The 16234-nt window shown below is 38.9% G+C and overlaps 2 protein-coding genes across 9 annotated transcripts in view; one reads left to right on the top strand and one right to left on the bottom strand.

Moving 5' to 3' along the window:
- The window catches only part of SLC25A21 (solute carrier family 25 member 21), a 502852-nt gene extending 497819 nt beyond the window's left edge, over positions 1 to 5033 (bottom strand). The window contains exons 1-3 of one of the 4 annotated variants that reach the window (XM_084791663.1): positions 4853 to 4944; positions 3015 to 3160; positions 1507 to 1756 (exon numbers count right to left, since the gene is read on the bottom strand). Coding sequence is in view for 2 of the 4 variants with exons in the window: in XM_084791665.1 (XP_084647791.1) it covers positions 4853 to 4935 (83 nt within the window). In the remaining 2 variants the exon portion in view is untranslated. Of the gene's footprint in view, positions 1 to 1506; positions 1757 to 3014; positions 3161 to 4852 lie in introns of all 4 variants that reach the window. The other 3 variants (XM_084791664.1, XM_084791665.1, XM_084791661.1) reach the window with 3 other exon arrangements.
- Positions 5034 to 5085: 52 nt separating this feature from the next.
- MIPOL1 (mirror-image polydactyly 1) overlaps positions 5086 to 16234 on the top strand; it is a 264768-nt gene continuing 253619 nt past the window's right edge. For 2 of the 5 annotated variants that reach the window (XM_084791658.1, XM_084791651.1), the window contains exon 1: positions 5130 to 5300. Coding sequence is in view for 1 of the 5 variants with exons in the window: in XM_084791654.1 (XP_084647780.1) it covers positions 5101 to 5300 (200 nt within the window). In the remaining 4 variants the exon portion in view is untranslated. Of the gene's footprint in view, positions 5301 to 16234 lie in introns of all 5 variants that reach the window. The other 3 variants (XM_084791654.1, XM_084791655.1, XM_084791653.1) reach the window with 3 other exon arrangements.

Here is a 16234-nt window from a genome sequence, read left to right as displayed (position 1 = left end):
TTTGTCAAGACTCAGTTTTCATTATTCCCAAATAGCCTACCTTCTCTCTCACCCCTCCCCCATATTTAACCCTGAGCACACCTCACATTCCCTCCTTGCTCCTGCTAGAGGATGAGGCAAACCATAGTTTAGCTCCATATCCACACACCTTGGATTAAAATGAAAACATGTTCTTATACTATAACTGTATTTTTATTTGTTTTCTTCCTTTTAAAAAAGATTTACTTATTTTATGTATACATATGAGTATGCTGTCTTCATGCACATCAGAAGCAGGCATACAATGCTATTACAGATGGTTGTGAGCCACCATGTGGTTGCTGGGAATTGAACTCAGGACCTCTTACCTGCTGAACCATTTCTCCAGCTATTTCTGTGTTTTTTTTTAAAGAAACCAAAATTCCAAATACTCACTACTCCTCTCTTTGCTCATGATCCCCTTGCCATTCTTTTCTTTTCTTTTTTTCTTTTTTCCCCATTCTTGCTTCCAGGTTTTTTTGACATTTCAATTTAAACAAGCAAGTTTAAAAACTGCAATCTATGACCCACATATAAGAATATGCAGTCTTCGAGTTTCTGGACATGGTTACCTCACTCAGGATTTCCTTATTCAGCTCCACTCATTTTCTTGCAATTTTATGATTTTTTTTTTTTTTACAACTGAATAAAATCCCATTGTATTTATTCATCTGTTGGTACTATCTAGGCCTCTCCACTTCCTAGCTATTATGAACAGAGCTGAAGTGAACATTGATGAGCTCTGAAGAAGAGTCCACTGTCCCTTGAGTTCTACTGATAAGTCATATGGTAGTTCTGCCTATAGATTTTTAAGAAGCCCCCATGTTAATTTCCAAAGTGGCTACAACCCCTTTCTGAATATTTATGCCAACATTTGCTATCATTTCTTTTCTTGATGATGGCCATGCTGACTGAGATGAGGTGAAATATTGGGAAAAGTTGTAATATGCATTTCCCTGATGGCTAATGATGTTGAATACGCTTCTCAGTGTTTATTAGCTGTTTGTATTTCTTCTTTCGAGAACTTTTTGTTCTGTCCCACTGCTCATTTCTAAATTGGAGTGTTTTTTTTTTTGATACTTAGTTTGAGTTCTTTATATATTCTAGGGACCAATACTATGTCAAATGTATAGGTGTTAAAGACTTTCCACCATTGGGCCGGGCGGTGGTGGCGCACGCCTTTAATCCCAGCACTCGGGAGGCAGAGGCAGGCGGATCGCTGTGAGTTCGAGGTCAGCCTGGTCTACAAAGTGAGTCTAGGACAGCCAAGGCTACACAGAGAGACCCTGTCTCGAAAAACCAAAAAAAAAAAAAAAAAAAGACTTTCCACCATTATGTGGCCTCCCTCTTCAGTCTTCTTTGGTCTGCTGTTCAAAAGCCTTTTGGTTTTATGAGATTCGACTTGGTGATTGTTGGTCCTGTTTCTCTAGACTACCACAGTGCCTCAGAAAGTCCTTAACTGTGTGTTTAAGGGTAGGTGCTTCTTACCTTTTTTCTCTAGTAGTTTCTCAGTCTCAAGCCTTATGTTGAGGTCCTTCCTTGATCTGTTCAGAGCTGAGTTTTGTGCAGGAAGAAGGATAAAGATCTAGTTTCCCTCTTCCACATGCTGATATTCAATTTTCAAAGTATTTTCTTGAATATATATTTTTGGCATCTTTGTCAAAAAAAAAAAAACCAGGTAGATTTCTGTCCTTGTTTTCTTTTGATTGCTGTGATAAATACCATGAACAAAAGCAACCTGGGAAAGACAGGGTATTTATTTCAGCTTCTAGTCCAACACTGAAGGCTTGAAGCAGAAGCCGTAGAGAAACACTGCTTAATGTCTTGCTTAGGTAGCTTTCTTATACAGTTTAAGTCCACAGGCTTAGAAATGGCACCACCCACAGTCAGCTGAGGTCCTTTATATCAGTTAGCAATTAAGATAATGTCTCAGTTAAATGGCCACAGGACAACATGATCAAAGCTATTCTTCAGTTCAGGTTCCCTCTAGCCAGGTAACTCCAGGCTTGTGTAAAGTTAATAACCGAAACCAACTATTACAGTGGAATTGCTTGGATTCATATCTGCATACTCAATTCTATTCCATTGATATCTCTGTTTAGTATCAATATCAGACTGTTTTCATTACTATTGCTATGTAGCACAAATTGAAATCAGGTATGATGATAGTTCTTGAAGTCTTATTTTGTTCAGGATTATTTTTGATTATCTTTGGTCTACTGTCATTCTATAAAATTTTTAGGATTGTTTTCTACGTCTATGAAGAAAACCTTTGGAATTTTTACTGACTGAGGTATGAGGTAACACTGAATTTGTACTTTTATTTTTTTGTCAGGTGGATACTTTCTGTCACAGACATGAGGACAAATTGTAGAGGCTTCACTTGACAAAGTTCCAAAGAGCTCAGGCTGATCACCACTGCCCTTAAATAATATGTGTGGGCCAGGTGTAATTTTCCCTAAAAACTACTTTGAAATCTGATTTTTCTCCTAAAACTGCCTTTCTCTCTATTTCTTAGCCCTAATGAAATTTACACAGGAAAAATTTTTCCCACAGAGAATGTTAAAAAAAGGCATCTGGCCAAAGGCTCAAGACAAGAATAGAGTTTTGGCTCTGACAGTGAGGAGCCAGGCAGAAACTTCTTGAAAAGGAAATTAGGACTTTGATATAACAGTACCTGTTAGATATTGTTAGCTGTAGAAAAATAAAACTTGTGTCTTTAGAATATGCTTTGATAGCAATAGAAGGTGGACTTGGGCCATCTTGCTTCTCTGATATTTTACAATAGAGGACCCCTTGGCAGTTAGCCTCAGCTTGGATAGTACACCTGTTGGTTTGAGACTGGAAATAAAGTCAAGTCTTCTTTATGTTAAGAATATTTAGTTCAAGCTATGCTGATACGATAATCATGTAAACACAATGGCTTCAGCCTGGGATATTGTATGATTAAACTTTCCCAAGTATTGTTTAAGAAATAATAATCAGGTCATGTTTACCACTGTTTGAGTATTGATTGATTTTTGCTTATGCCTTATTGTAGGCTATACAGAACTGCTTTTATTTCTTTGTTAGATTGTTTTCTTGCTCTCTTGATTTTTAAAGGCTCTATTGATTGTAAAAGATGAGGAAATCATGATGTAATCTGTAATGAAAAAAACTGAATTTCACTTTAAATAAAGTACTGGAGTTGGACCAAGGAGTAACAGAGAATGAAAAAGGCAGAAGAAAAATACAGTTCTCCTGGGCTATAAGACTTTTCAGTTTGCACCACATATACCTGAGTCTCAGTATCTTAGCATATCTTTTCCTCCTCTGTCCTTAAATTGCTCCTCAATAATTAGAGTTACAGAGGTGGACCATCATAACTCTGTTTTTAAAAAGATCTATTTATTATTATGTATACATTTCTCTGCCTGCATGCCTGGAGAGGGCATCAGATCACATTATAGATGGTTGTGAGCCACCATGTGGTTGCTGGGAATTGAGCGCTGGAAGAACAGTCAGTGCTCCCAACCTCTGAGCCATCTCTCCAGCCTCATAACCCTATTTTTAAATGGTATTTTGTGTTAATAAAAATATGATTCAACTCTCAATAATGTAAAGCAATAAATAAAATTAAGAATTATTTTAAGGTTGAATCTATCACAATCTACTTCAGAATATTGGTCATTGGTTATATAAATAATGAAGCTTTTTTTGAATATTTTACCCTATTTATCCCCAATAATTTGCATCCAGTCCTCTCATACTTTTATCATACTTTACACCCTTTTGGCACTTAGTAGTAAGTTTCTTTCACCAACTTTGTCCACTAACTTTGGTGGACTTCACTGTTGGGAGCAAGCAAAAGAAATTTATTCTAAGCAGTAACATTTAGTTTTCAGACTCCATTTAATCATGGGGAGAAATTAAGTTCAAGGTCCCAGGCACTACGGGAGCTTGGAGCTTTCTAATAGCTAAACATCTTCTTTTGTTTCTTGCTGGCAGGGTCAAGCTAAGCTCATGTTGCCAGGCCCAGGAACCAACTCCTATCCTGATAGATGGAAACTGCCTTGTTCAACTCCTTACGTCAAAATATGATTAGATAATGCTCCACTCCACCCTGCTCCACCTCCTTTTAGGCTTTCATCCTTTAAATATGCTGTATAACATCCCTTCAGCGTAGTAGTTCACCTCCTGAGTCTGTTCTGCAGCCCTGATCGATCAGTAGCGGCTTGATTACAATATATTTTTGTCATCTGCATTGACCTGGTGGTTGAGTTATGTTGGATTTAAGCGGACTCCACAGCACCACTTCATGTTTATTCTCTGCGCGGGCTGTAAAAAACTATTATTATCGACAATACTATTATCCCAGTATCCAGAAGAGTACTTTGCATGTAGTATGTACTCCGTAAACAGCCAGAGGACACTAAACAGCGTAAGTTAAAGTGACCTTAAAAGTTCAATACTAAGCTGCTAGAGTATCGGTAGCCTGTAGTCCCAGCAACAAGGATAAGGTGGGAGGCAGAAGGTCTATATTGGATTGGGCAGCATAGGGATACCTTCGTTCCCTGTAAAAGGACCAAGAAAAAAAAAAAAGAATCATTTCCAGTTGTATCAGGGCCAATAAAGTTCCATGTTACTCCTATACTCTGCAAAAAAAAAAAAAAAAAAAAAAAAAAAAATCCTCTGGAGTTCAGGTTTTTCTTTTAAATTCTGAGACTGAACATTTGGAAAATGCCCATATTTTAGAGTATACCCTTTCTAGTCCTGAAGTAAATGTCACCAGTTTTAAGGCTTTTCTGAAACCTTTGGCCAAAGCTAGGTCTCACTCTGGCTCACTTCGCCTCACCTTTCATCCTGTTCGCACTCTGTCCCCGAGAAGGAAACCACAGTTCTCTGCAGTGAAGTTTCTAGTGGGGAGGCGGAGCCCATGAACCCCAAGTTTCCCCCTCCTCTAAGGTGACTAAGTTAGTCGGCCCCTCCCACAGAACGTGATCTGGGTCTGGCCCACATTCCTCCCCAGCGCCTCTAAGCACTCCGCAGGTCCTCCTCAGGGTCGCCGGAAGCCCCGCCCCGCTGCGGCCAGCGGGCTCGCGCATGCCCGGTGCGCGCAGCCTCGTCCCCGTGGGCCCCCGCGCGCGTGCGGCGCGCTCCCTCTCGCCCGCCCCGCCCCTCTCGGCCACTCCGGAGCGCGCGCAGCCGGCTCGCGGCGATTGGCTGCCTCGGTGGCCGGCTCCTCCTCGGGCCCGAGAAACTGCGCGAGCGGAGTGGGCGCTGAAGGACCACGGGCTCCTCAGGTAACGGCGTGGACCGGGAGGGGAGGGGGGAGGGGAGGGAACCTCAGGGTGGGCTGCAGCCAGCTGGGGACTTCCGGCCGCAGCCCCCCCTCCCCCGGGGGATGCCGGAGCGCTGCGCAGAACTGGCCGCGAAAGTGCCGGCCACCCTCGATGGCCCGCGACGCGGTGTCCTCAGGTGACACACCGCTTTTTTTCTCTGCCAGGTTTCGGCGTGGTGACTTTCCAAAGTTAAGAGGCTGAACACTGCTGATTCAGAAGTGTAGGCTCTTTTTTTTTTTTTTTTTTCCCTCTAAGTCTTGGCGAGTTAGGGATTCGTCCTGGCTGGACCGTGGATCCACTCTGTGCCCTTGGGGGACACTTAACAGTTCTCACCCTTGAAAGTCCAGGCACAAATCTAGTGTGGCTCCCCACGCACGGAGGAGCCTACTGTAGTAAGATACGGCTGCATCTAAGAGCAGGCTTTTCTAACTGGAGGATGACACAACCCAATGGTATTGGCGAAACACTTCAAGCTGGATAAACTACAAGATCTAGCTGCAGGATAGAAAAGGGAGGGGGGGGGTGATAAAAGAAAACAAAACAATAACAACCAAACCAAACCACCGCCACCAACAAAACACCTGTTTCTAAGATAACAGGCCTTTGGATGGGCTTTTTGGTGCATTTTTATGTGAGTTAATTCCCAATGGTGTAGACAGGTATAACCCCTACCACGAGTTACTTACCAAAGTTTCTTCTTCAGATCTGGGATGGACCTCACGTAAAATAACAGTTACATAGTCATTACGTAGGCTACCATTACATACTGGTTATTCATTATCAACTTGCCACAACCGAGAGTGACTTGAGAAGGAGGACTTGCTTTCATCATATTGTGAACTTTTTTTTTTAAATGATAAATGTGGGAGGGCCCAGATCAATGTGGATTTTATCTCCCCTGAGCAGGTGGTCCTTAGTTGTATAAGAAAGTAAGCCAAGCAAGCCAGTAAGCAGGATTACTCCCTGGTCTCTGTCCCAGTTCCGGCTTCAAGGTTCTATCCTTAAGCTCCTTTGGTAGGTTCCCTGGGTGATGGACCACCTAACCTCCCTCCAGTTTCTTTCGGTCATGGTATTTGTCAAAGCTACAGAAACCAAACTAGATCACTTCCTATGTTATAGTATACCAATAAAATTAATTGGGGCTAACTTTGTAAAAGTGAAATAGCATGAATTGTTTCATTAGATAAAAGTAATAATGGCTAAACAAATATGAATAGGAGATGTACACAATTTTTCTTCAAAGGCACATCGTATAAAATAATCTTTGTGTGGTAGCTTTGAAAGTTTAATAAACATATAGAAGCATGCTTAAGTCATGTGTACAACTTACTGAATTTTCATGAAATATGTATACTCCTTTAGTATCAAGATAAAGAAAGAACATAACAAGGGATGGAGAGATAGATAGATCAGCAGTTAAGAGCACAGGGCCAGTTTTATTCCAGGTACCTACATGGTGTGTACAACCATGTTTAACTCCAGTCCCATGAAATCTGACGCCCCCTTCAGCCCTCTCAACATGCTCATATGCTCTGTATATGCTTGTGGTGTCAAGACATAGACGCAGGCAAAATACCCACATTTTTATTTTGCATTTATTATTATTATTATTATTATTATTATTATTATTATTATTATTATTATTATTGCAGCATAATAGTATTTGCATCCCAGAAAACCCCACTTGTGCCGCTTTCCAATAGTAACTATTGGATTTGAGTTTATTTACATGGAAATCTATGGTAGTGGGGCCATTACTGCCTCGTGGCTTCCTACTTAGTTATTTTGGGTGAGTACCTGGGCAAAATTTGGCCTGTGGAATATAGTTTGCCAGGCCCTGCTATATTAAAAAAATGGCTGCTTATTTTTTAGGTTGGGGGTGGACAACCAGTAACTGAGAAAGATACATAACAGCATTAAGGAGAATGTGTTACCATGTTTGGGTTTGGATTCAAATCTCTTTGATGTGTGCTGTCCTTTGTTGTTTGCTGGTTTTACCTCAGTGATAATGAGACTTTTTCATAACTGTTCTTATTCTACCTTTACAATTGAAGAACAAAAGGGAAATGAAAAAGAAAGCGACACATGTTTTCTTTTATATTCTGTAGCACAGGCCCATGCCTAGACAGTCCTGAACACTGACTACAAGTGAGTAAAGTAAGATGTACTCCTGCGGTACTCTTCAAGGTACATCGCTGCTCTCAGAGCATGACATGGCCTGACTGCATTTTTATCCTCTGGATTGAACATATGTGTGCTATTAAATTTTATAAGCAATGCTTTGGGCTCTAGTGCTTAACTGTGATGATTCACCCATCCTGGTGGGCGGCTGCTTTTTTTTTTTTTAACAGTCTTTAACAATCTGTGGGGTTTATCTTTTCTTATTCTGGACATCCTGCTGTGTACTCAGTACCAGGAAAACTTTCCCTTGAGTATTATCTCAGTTAACACTTGCAGGTGTTTTTAGAAGTGAACTTAATTCATTTTTAGGAGTACGCAGAGGAGAGGTTTGGGGTATTCTATCAGTGTAATAGAGGTCTATTTTAGTATTTCAGACTCCTTTGACTACTAAGCAAACACAGATTTAAGATAGGCCACACCTTCTGACACAATAAGGGTTTATACAAGCACTTTAAAAATGAATTCTAATGTGATAACCTGCTAGGCAGCAATAAGTAACAAATGTATTACTTGTTAAATTCAGAAAAACAGTGAAAAAAATAGCTGTTCGTGAGAGTTTAAAAACAGAGCTACATTTTAGTCTCTCTTTCACTCTTTATTTTTTTATTTTTTTATTTTTTATTTTTTATTTTTTTGAGGTAGGGTCTCCTGCTCTCTGGCCTCTAGCTAAGTAGCTGAGGATGTCCTTGACTCTTCTGTTGCTGACCCTGGAGAGTTATCTGTGGGATTACAGGTGTACACTACCATGCCTGCTGTCTTTTCTTGTTGTCATTAAAGAAACAAGGTCACCCTGTGTTGCTCTGGCTGGCCTTGTCTAATTAAAAAAAAAACAAAAAACAACTTTTTATTTTGAAATAGTCTGTCTTGTTGAGAAGTTGGAAAAAAATAGTATATACTGTCTCTGAGTTAGAAGCTTTCACCTTAAGTTTTTTTTTTTGGGGAGGGGAGCATTGGGATGACGAGAAACTGATAGGTAGTCAATAAAAATGACATCTCAAATTTGTATTTGTAATCCTTATTTAGGCTAGGGGTAGATAGATAGGGTAAGATAGTGTCACTCATGACACTGGGCAGGGACACTCCTAGGTGTTATCAGGAGAACCAACAACTGGGGGTCTTTGGTACATTGTGTTCAGCTCAGGCATTTGATGGCTTAGGTGTATTATATATATATTTATAGGATGTAGCTCATCATATATCAAAGAAGATCTTTCTAGGATTCTGTATTCCATGTATAATACTTTTAATGTTATGACAATGATTATAATGTACAAATAATGTACTTCACTAAATAACTCTTATATAAACTGAATACATCGACTAAGTACAATTGTAATCAATGAATAAAACTATTAAATTACAGGTTATGTCTAGATATAATTTTATATTTGTACGTGTTTTGTTAGTTTGTCTGTTTTAGGTTTTTTTGTTTTTTTGTTTTTTGTATTCTAGGAACTAGTCTGGATGGCACCATGCTAATTTTGTTGTTGTGCTTCTTTTTATTCTTGCTTGTTTTTCGAGACACTGTTTCTCTGCATAGTCCCAAAGCCCTGAGTGTCCTGGAACCGGCTATGTAGACTAGATTGGCCTTAAGCCTTCAGTCATCTGCCTACCTTTGCCTCCCAAGTTCTGGGAATAAAGTCATGTGCCACCGTCCCAGCCAGTTATCCCGTTTCTTGAGTCTTTTCCAATTTGTTCCTTTTTTTTTTTTTCTATTTTGATGTAGTTCTGTCAGCCATCTTTTGGTTCCCTTGTGTATAACTAGATGTGTTTAAAGCATCTTAAAATTATTTCATGTGTGGATGGTTTGCATGTATGCCTGTCTGTATAGTGTGCACAAGCCTAGTGCCTGCAGAGGCCAGAGGAAGCCATTGGATCCGCCTGAACTGGAGCTAAGACTGTTGTGAAGCCACGGTATGGTTGCTGGGAATTGTACTGGTTCCCAGAAAGAGCAGCCCAGCAGCCCTTGCTCTTGAAGCTGAGCCATCTCTCCAACTCCACAACTGGATATTTTGAAATTCAATGTATGTACACACACACACACACACACACACACACACACACACACACACCCTTCCCCCCCTCTCCCCTGCTGAGGCAGTGTTTGGCTGGCTGGTCACAGAGCTCTTCCTCCCCAAGTCCTGAGATTACAAGCATGCTCCACCATGCCCAGCTCCATTTATATTTTTTATTGTACTTTTTGAACTCTGTTATTTTGGAAGTTATATATGTTTAGCATTCTTTTTCTGCTTACCATAAAGACTATAGCATCCTTTATCTATCTCGTACATGGGCACTGGTATGTGCTTATACTCTTAATTTTTTTTTAGTATTGTAAACAGCACTGGAGTTTATATTCTTTTTAAAATAATTTACTCAGATTACGTCCCAATTGTTATCCCCCATTCTTGTATATATTCATTCTACCTTTTGCAAGAGGTTAGATTTCACCAAATAGAACTGTGGACTCAACGAATTTGCACATTTAAAACTGTAGTCTATGTTTTGGGTCCCTCCCCTCCCTCTCAATGGCATAGTTTTTTATAAAGTATAGATGTTTAGTTTAAAGTTTTTTAGGCAAACTTTTCACACAAGTAAGTTTCATCGAAAACTAGTTGTACTGTATCCTGTCTCCTTTTCCTGGTTAAAACAAGAGAAACCTTAGCACTGACACATACTTAGGAAAGTTGTTAACATCAAGGATGAAAAAAAAATGCCCTGGATGTTTTCAGAGAAAACATAAAGATGGGTTATCAAAACAAAAGAAGCGAACTGCTGAAATACAATGTTGCCTTCATTTGAAAGTTTTGAAGGACAAGACTTTTCAGACCCCAAGCCTATAGCAGAAAGTCAAGAACCAGTGAAAGGTGGAGGATGGGTACAGAGTAAAGACATCTCTAGACAGTGAAGGTCCCTGAAAATTCTGGGAGCTCTGTTCTTAAAAAAAAAAAAAAAAAAAAAAAAGCAGTAAACATTTGTGAGGCAGGAACTATTGAGGACTTGTTTACCCAGTCTTGGCTTTTTAGGTCTAGATAGATGTTTTAATTAATAGTGACGAGATATGATAGATAATGATTTACATTCAGAATTTTAGATGCACCGAGATAGGAAAGATGTTTTCTTCAAGGCTGTCAAATACAAATAGCCAAAAACACTAAGGATGTAACATTTATATAATTCCTGATTGTTTCATGGTTCTTCTTGCTGTAGGTAGTTTATTGTATATATGTGTAATAATATAAATGTATATGTAAAAAATAAAAAATATTTAATTAAAAAACCTTAAACAAACAAACAAAAAAGCCAAAGCAGTGAGAAACATCTGCAGTGTCAGAAAGCACAATGTAGCTCCAGGCGGAAGAGTCCAAGGCTCCAGGAGTGATAACTGTATACAGCTGAATAGCAGGCTGCAGATCCAGCAGAGATTCTCCCAAGGAAGATGGCCAGACAATTAAGACTATTTAAGAGATTTTGTAATCCCTGGGTCCAAATTTTCTTTATTAGGCCTTTTATATTATGAATTTTATCTTGTCAGTAGATACATACTCTTATGGGTTTTTGTCTTGTTACTGAGCTAGTATTGATTGATTATTTTTAAAGAAGAGTTTATTATTATATAAACTGTATTATATAACCTGAGGTTTTTAAAATATGAAAGTCCCCATTTGGGTGTGGTGTCAAATGCCTTTAATTCCAGCACTTAGGAGGCAGAGGCAGGCGGATCACTGTGAGTTTGAGGCCAGCCTGGTCTACAAAGTGAGTCCAGGAAAGCCATGGCTACACAGAGAAACTCTGTCTTGTAAAACGAAACAAACAAAAGACAGTCCCCTGATAACTTTATCTATAATTTTATTTTATAAAGTGTGTTACCTGAGATTAACATAAGAAAATATTAAGTGGAAAATGTAAGAAATAATTCATGCATTAATATAACCTCTAAAAATAATTTAAAGGTTATTTCCGTGCCTGTAATCCCAGCACTCTGAAGGCAGATCTCTGTGATTTTGAGGCCAGCCTGGTCTACAGAGCGGGTCCAGGACATCCAAGGCTACACAGAGAAACCCTGTCTCAAATAAAGAAGAAAAATTTGAAAAATTATAATAGCATTACATTATTTCCCCATTTCTCTCCTTCCAAATCTTCCCGTACCCTCAATCCAGCTCTCTTTCAAATTTATGACCTCTTTTTCTTTTATTACACACGCACGCATGCACACACACACACACACACACACACACACACACACACACACACACACACAGAGATGCGTGCATGCAGATACAACTGCTCAGTCTGTATAATGTTACTTGCTTGCGTGTGTTTCCGTTTGGTATTGGGTATTGGCGGGCTTTTCCCAGGGGAGTGCTGTTCCTCCCACTCTCACATTCCTTAGTTGCCTGTAGTTCTTTGTCTAGTGTTAAAGCCTCTTGAGTTCTCTCTCACCTCATCCATATTAGCTGGTCTACTGGTGTCATCCTTGTTGGGGTCATGTTTAGGCCGCCGTTTTGGGTGAGACTTGATGCCTCTTCTGACATTTCTAGGAGACACAATCTCACAGCAAACTTCCTGTTTCTCTGGCTCTTACAATCTTTCCTCCCCTACTTCCCCAGTAATCCCTGAGCCTTAGGGGCGGGAGTTGTTTTGTGGCTAGGTGTACCTGTTGAGACTGGGCTCAGCAACTTTGTATTTTGATGAGGCGTGGTTTTCTGTACTGGTCTGTGTTGCAAAGAGAAGTTTCCTTGATAAGGTTGAGAATTGTTTTATCTGTGAGTGTAAGGACAAATATTAGAGTGCATTTAGGGATTATTCTGGTTTAATAAATTAGAAGTTGTAGAATAACCTCATAATTCTGATTAATTTGTATTATTACTAGTTCTGTTAATATTTTAATGTAAGTCTCTGAATTGAATGTGCTTAAGTTCATCACAACTAAGTATGTATAGTAAAACACAATATTTACGATGTTCAGTACTGTATGTGGTTTTAGGCATCCACTGTGGCCTTGCTAAGGAGACACCTAGATCTCTTTGTTGTTGTTGGAGGCTCCAGTATGGATGATAATCTTCCTTTCTCTCAGACTGATGTACTAAGTACATCTAACAAACTTTAACACATCATCTTACCATTTTTATTTGAAAGTTTTAAGATTTAAGTCTTAACTTCTTTTTTGAATCATGGATTTGTTAAAGGATTTTCCTGTGACTGATTTTTAGTTTATTTTAGCTGCAAAATAATGCCTGTTTTGTGATTTTAGTTCTGACAGATGTATTCAGGCCTGTTTGGTTGACCAGAATAAAATTTGCTGTATGTACTTGAAAAGATTCTATAAAGTTTGTTTTTGTTTTTTGCTTTGTCACTGTTACAAAAAATACCTAAGTGGGGGGGTAGGGGTGGGGGGGGACAAAGAAAGATTTGTTTTGACTCATGTCTTCAGGTCAGTCACTGGCACCCTTGCTGGAGGGAGATAGAGCTTGGTGACAGAAGAGCATGCTAGAGCGTAGCTGCTAACCTGATGGCAGCAGGGAAGCACAGACAGGGAGAGGAAAAGCCTAGGGACAGGACGGACCCTTCCAGGCCAGGCCTGCGTGACCTCCTTTCTCCATTCAGGCCCTTCTTCTAAGATTCCTCATGATTCACTCACCTCTTAGAGTCCATTGTGTGGCAACCCAAACCCGTAGTACATTTGCCTTTACAGGGATATTTTAGATTCAAACCATGGCCGTATTCCAAAAAGACAACTGGACAGTAAGTTGCTAATAATTTTTATCCAGAAGCCTTTGCAATAGGGGGGAAAGGGAAGGTGCTCCATTCAAATAGAGCAAGGACAAGGGGAGCTACAGGTAAGGGGCAGAAGCACTGGATGAAAGGCCATGAGTGTACAGGGAATTCTGGTTGAACCCAGTGGCAGAGGTCATAAGGCAGTCCAGGGGTCATGAGCATCTTAAGATGAGAGAGCCTCAAAACTGTGTAAGCAAGATTCTTGTTAAAACTGAGCTGTGCAGAACAGAGACAAACAAAGAAAGCTGAAGGCTGAAGCCTAATTGAGTGGAGCATTCTAAAATAAAGTTTGGTCTTTATCATTCATAGTATTAGCTTTTCTATAACGACTCATCTGAGTCTTACTCTGCTGTTTTATAAGAGATGTGGTGAAGCTTCCAGCTCTAGCTTTTTAATTTGTCATCTTAGTTATAAATTAAAAATATTTGTGATTTTATTCATTTGTTTGCATCTGTATATATGTTCATGTACACACCTGTGTGTCAGATGTCCTTTATAGGCCTCCATCTATTCTTCTGTAACAGCATCCTTCAATGATCCCGGGCCTCCTGTTTGCTCAGCTAGGTGAAGGTCAGCCAAACTCAACTGTCCTCTTGTCTCCATCCACGTTGAGACTTGGGCTATAAGCACGCACTCTATGTAAGGGCTGAGGTCCACACTCCTGTCCTCACATTGCCCAGCAAGTGCTCCTAACTGCTGAGCTGCCTTTCCAGCCTCTTCTCATCAGTGTCCACCAGAAGTACTTGTTGCTTATATGGTATAGCCTTCCCTATTTAGGATTTATGTCTGATTACTTTTTTAGTTTGCATAGTATTTTTTCATTTTACTTTGTCTGATTTGTGTATTATTTTGGCTAGTGTTTGCATCCTTTTTCGTACTCTGCTGCATTATTCTGAGTAGTATATAATTTTAAAGTCGTAACTTGTGGACTGTTTCTGTCTTTGTGTGTTTTGTTCTTGCTTGTGTTATCAGGTGTGCCCCAAACTCTATAAGCTGACAGTGCAGTACAAGCTTCTAAGTACTCATTACATCATTGGAAACATTTTTGTGGTGTTGTTTTACTTTTCTACATAGAATTGGATTGTAATTTCTCTCAGATATTATTTACATCAGAGTGTTAAAATGGTGTTTTTCATTGTCTCATTATGCATATAATCTAAATTAAATTTAAATGTCTTTTTAATGTTTTTTTCTGACAGACTTTAAAGCAACATATCTTGAAACTAATTAGTATTTTAATACTTTTATTGCCTTCAAAATTTAATGTAAATTGAAGACGCTTCCTTAATTTATGTCGAATAGCTTATTGCCAGCATGGGAGCTGCAGATACTGTGTGTTATAGCTTACAACATTGCAAAGCAGAACATTTTATTCACTGGCATGAGCTGGCACAGTGGGCAGGATTATTGTAATTCATTTGGGTAAATGAATTGAAGCTTTGGAGTTAATGTATAAAAATATTCTGTCAGGTTTTTTTTACAATTCTTAATGATAAAATCTGGGTTTAGAATATCAGCATCTTAAATTCTGTTGTCCTTATTCCATTCTGATTCTGAATCTCTCTTCTTCTCAGTTAAAGTCCATGTTTTGTCTTTAAAGGACTGTGTTTTGTTTGCTACCTATTGAGAGCTGCACTCTCATTTCAAACCATTCCACCATGCTAATTACTAGTTACTCGGCTTTGCAAGGTCTTGGTCTACATGTAAATATACCTTAAACCATGGAGAAAGTCTTTCCTCCACTGAAGCTTTGAACAGATGTTTTTTCCTAAATATATTATAATTAAAAATATTTAGGAAAATCAAGAGAATGTGTCATGTACCCATTAGTAACTAAAAATTTAGCCTACTCTTTAATATATATCACATTTACTATTAGTGCTATTTTTGAAACTTGCCAAAAGATGCTTATACTAGTGCTTAAAATAGAAAACTGAGCTAGTTCTATCCAGTGGACTGTTAAACAAACACTAAAGTGAGTGTTTGGAAAGTGATATAATATTCCAACAAAAATGAGTATTTGTAGATACTGTGAGTCTGTGTGAGTGAGTGTGTGTGTGTGTGTGTGTGTGTGTGTATGTATGTATGTATGTAAAATAAAAATACAAAGAGACAGTACAATTTTGAAATCATTATATTGGTAGTGAGTTTAAAAGGTCATTCCCTACTCTTTATTTTACTGTTAGTGTGTTCTAGACTATTTTCTAGGTGAGATAGTGATGTGGAAAGGGCCTAACCTTCACAGAAATATAAATATGTTATACAAACATAAATGAGTGTAATTTATAAAAATATAAATATAAAATTTATATTTCTGTTAGTTTTTCTTTCCTCAGTGATTTCTACAAAATCACAAATTCAGTGTCCTTTGGCTTTCAGTCACTGGGTTTTGATCGTCTTACTTTTAGTGATTATAGTGAAGATATATAAGCACTGTATTTATTTTAAAGAATAGGATTTTTTTTAGCTCCTTAAAATCCTCTAGATGACTTTCTGAAGGTTATAATATAAGTAGCTTTGTAAAGTGTATTTCATTGTTGTTTGCAAAAATGCCAGTAATTTTTTTTGAGGTTTCTTTGTTATAGCAACTTCCCTTCCCAGCTTCTCCTTGGACCCCCATTGTTACTGCTTTTCTATTGAATTTGAATCCCATTTCACGTTTCTGCACAGTTTTGAAGGAACCTGTGTCTAAGCGCATTGAGAGTTCTTAGGTAAAGGCCATAGCCTTTCCGACCTTGTGACTTGTCTCCTGAGAGCTTAGTGTAGAGGATCTCCTGGCTCACAGACAGCACTTTGCTGCTGTGCTTCCCTCTGCTTCTGCTTGAGTGGATGCAGTATTCACAGAGGTATTAACATCTTAGTTTTAATGTAGTATCTTCTTGTCTTTTTCTAATTTTTGTAGAATGTGCTCTATTTGTAAATATGTTCCTTGTGTC

The sequence above is a fragment of the Acomys minous genome (assembly GCF_964271855.1).
Source record: "Acomys minous genome assembly, chromosome: 8".
Taxonomy (NCBI): Eukaryota; Metazoa; Chordata; class Mammalia; order Rodentia; family Muridae; genus Acomys; species Acomys minous.
The sequence above is the reverse complement of the archived record's forward strand: the minus strand, read 5'-3'. Positions and strand labels throughout refer to the sequence as shown.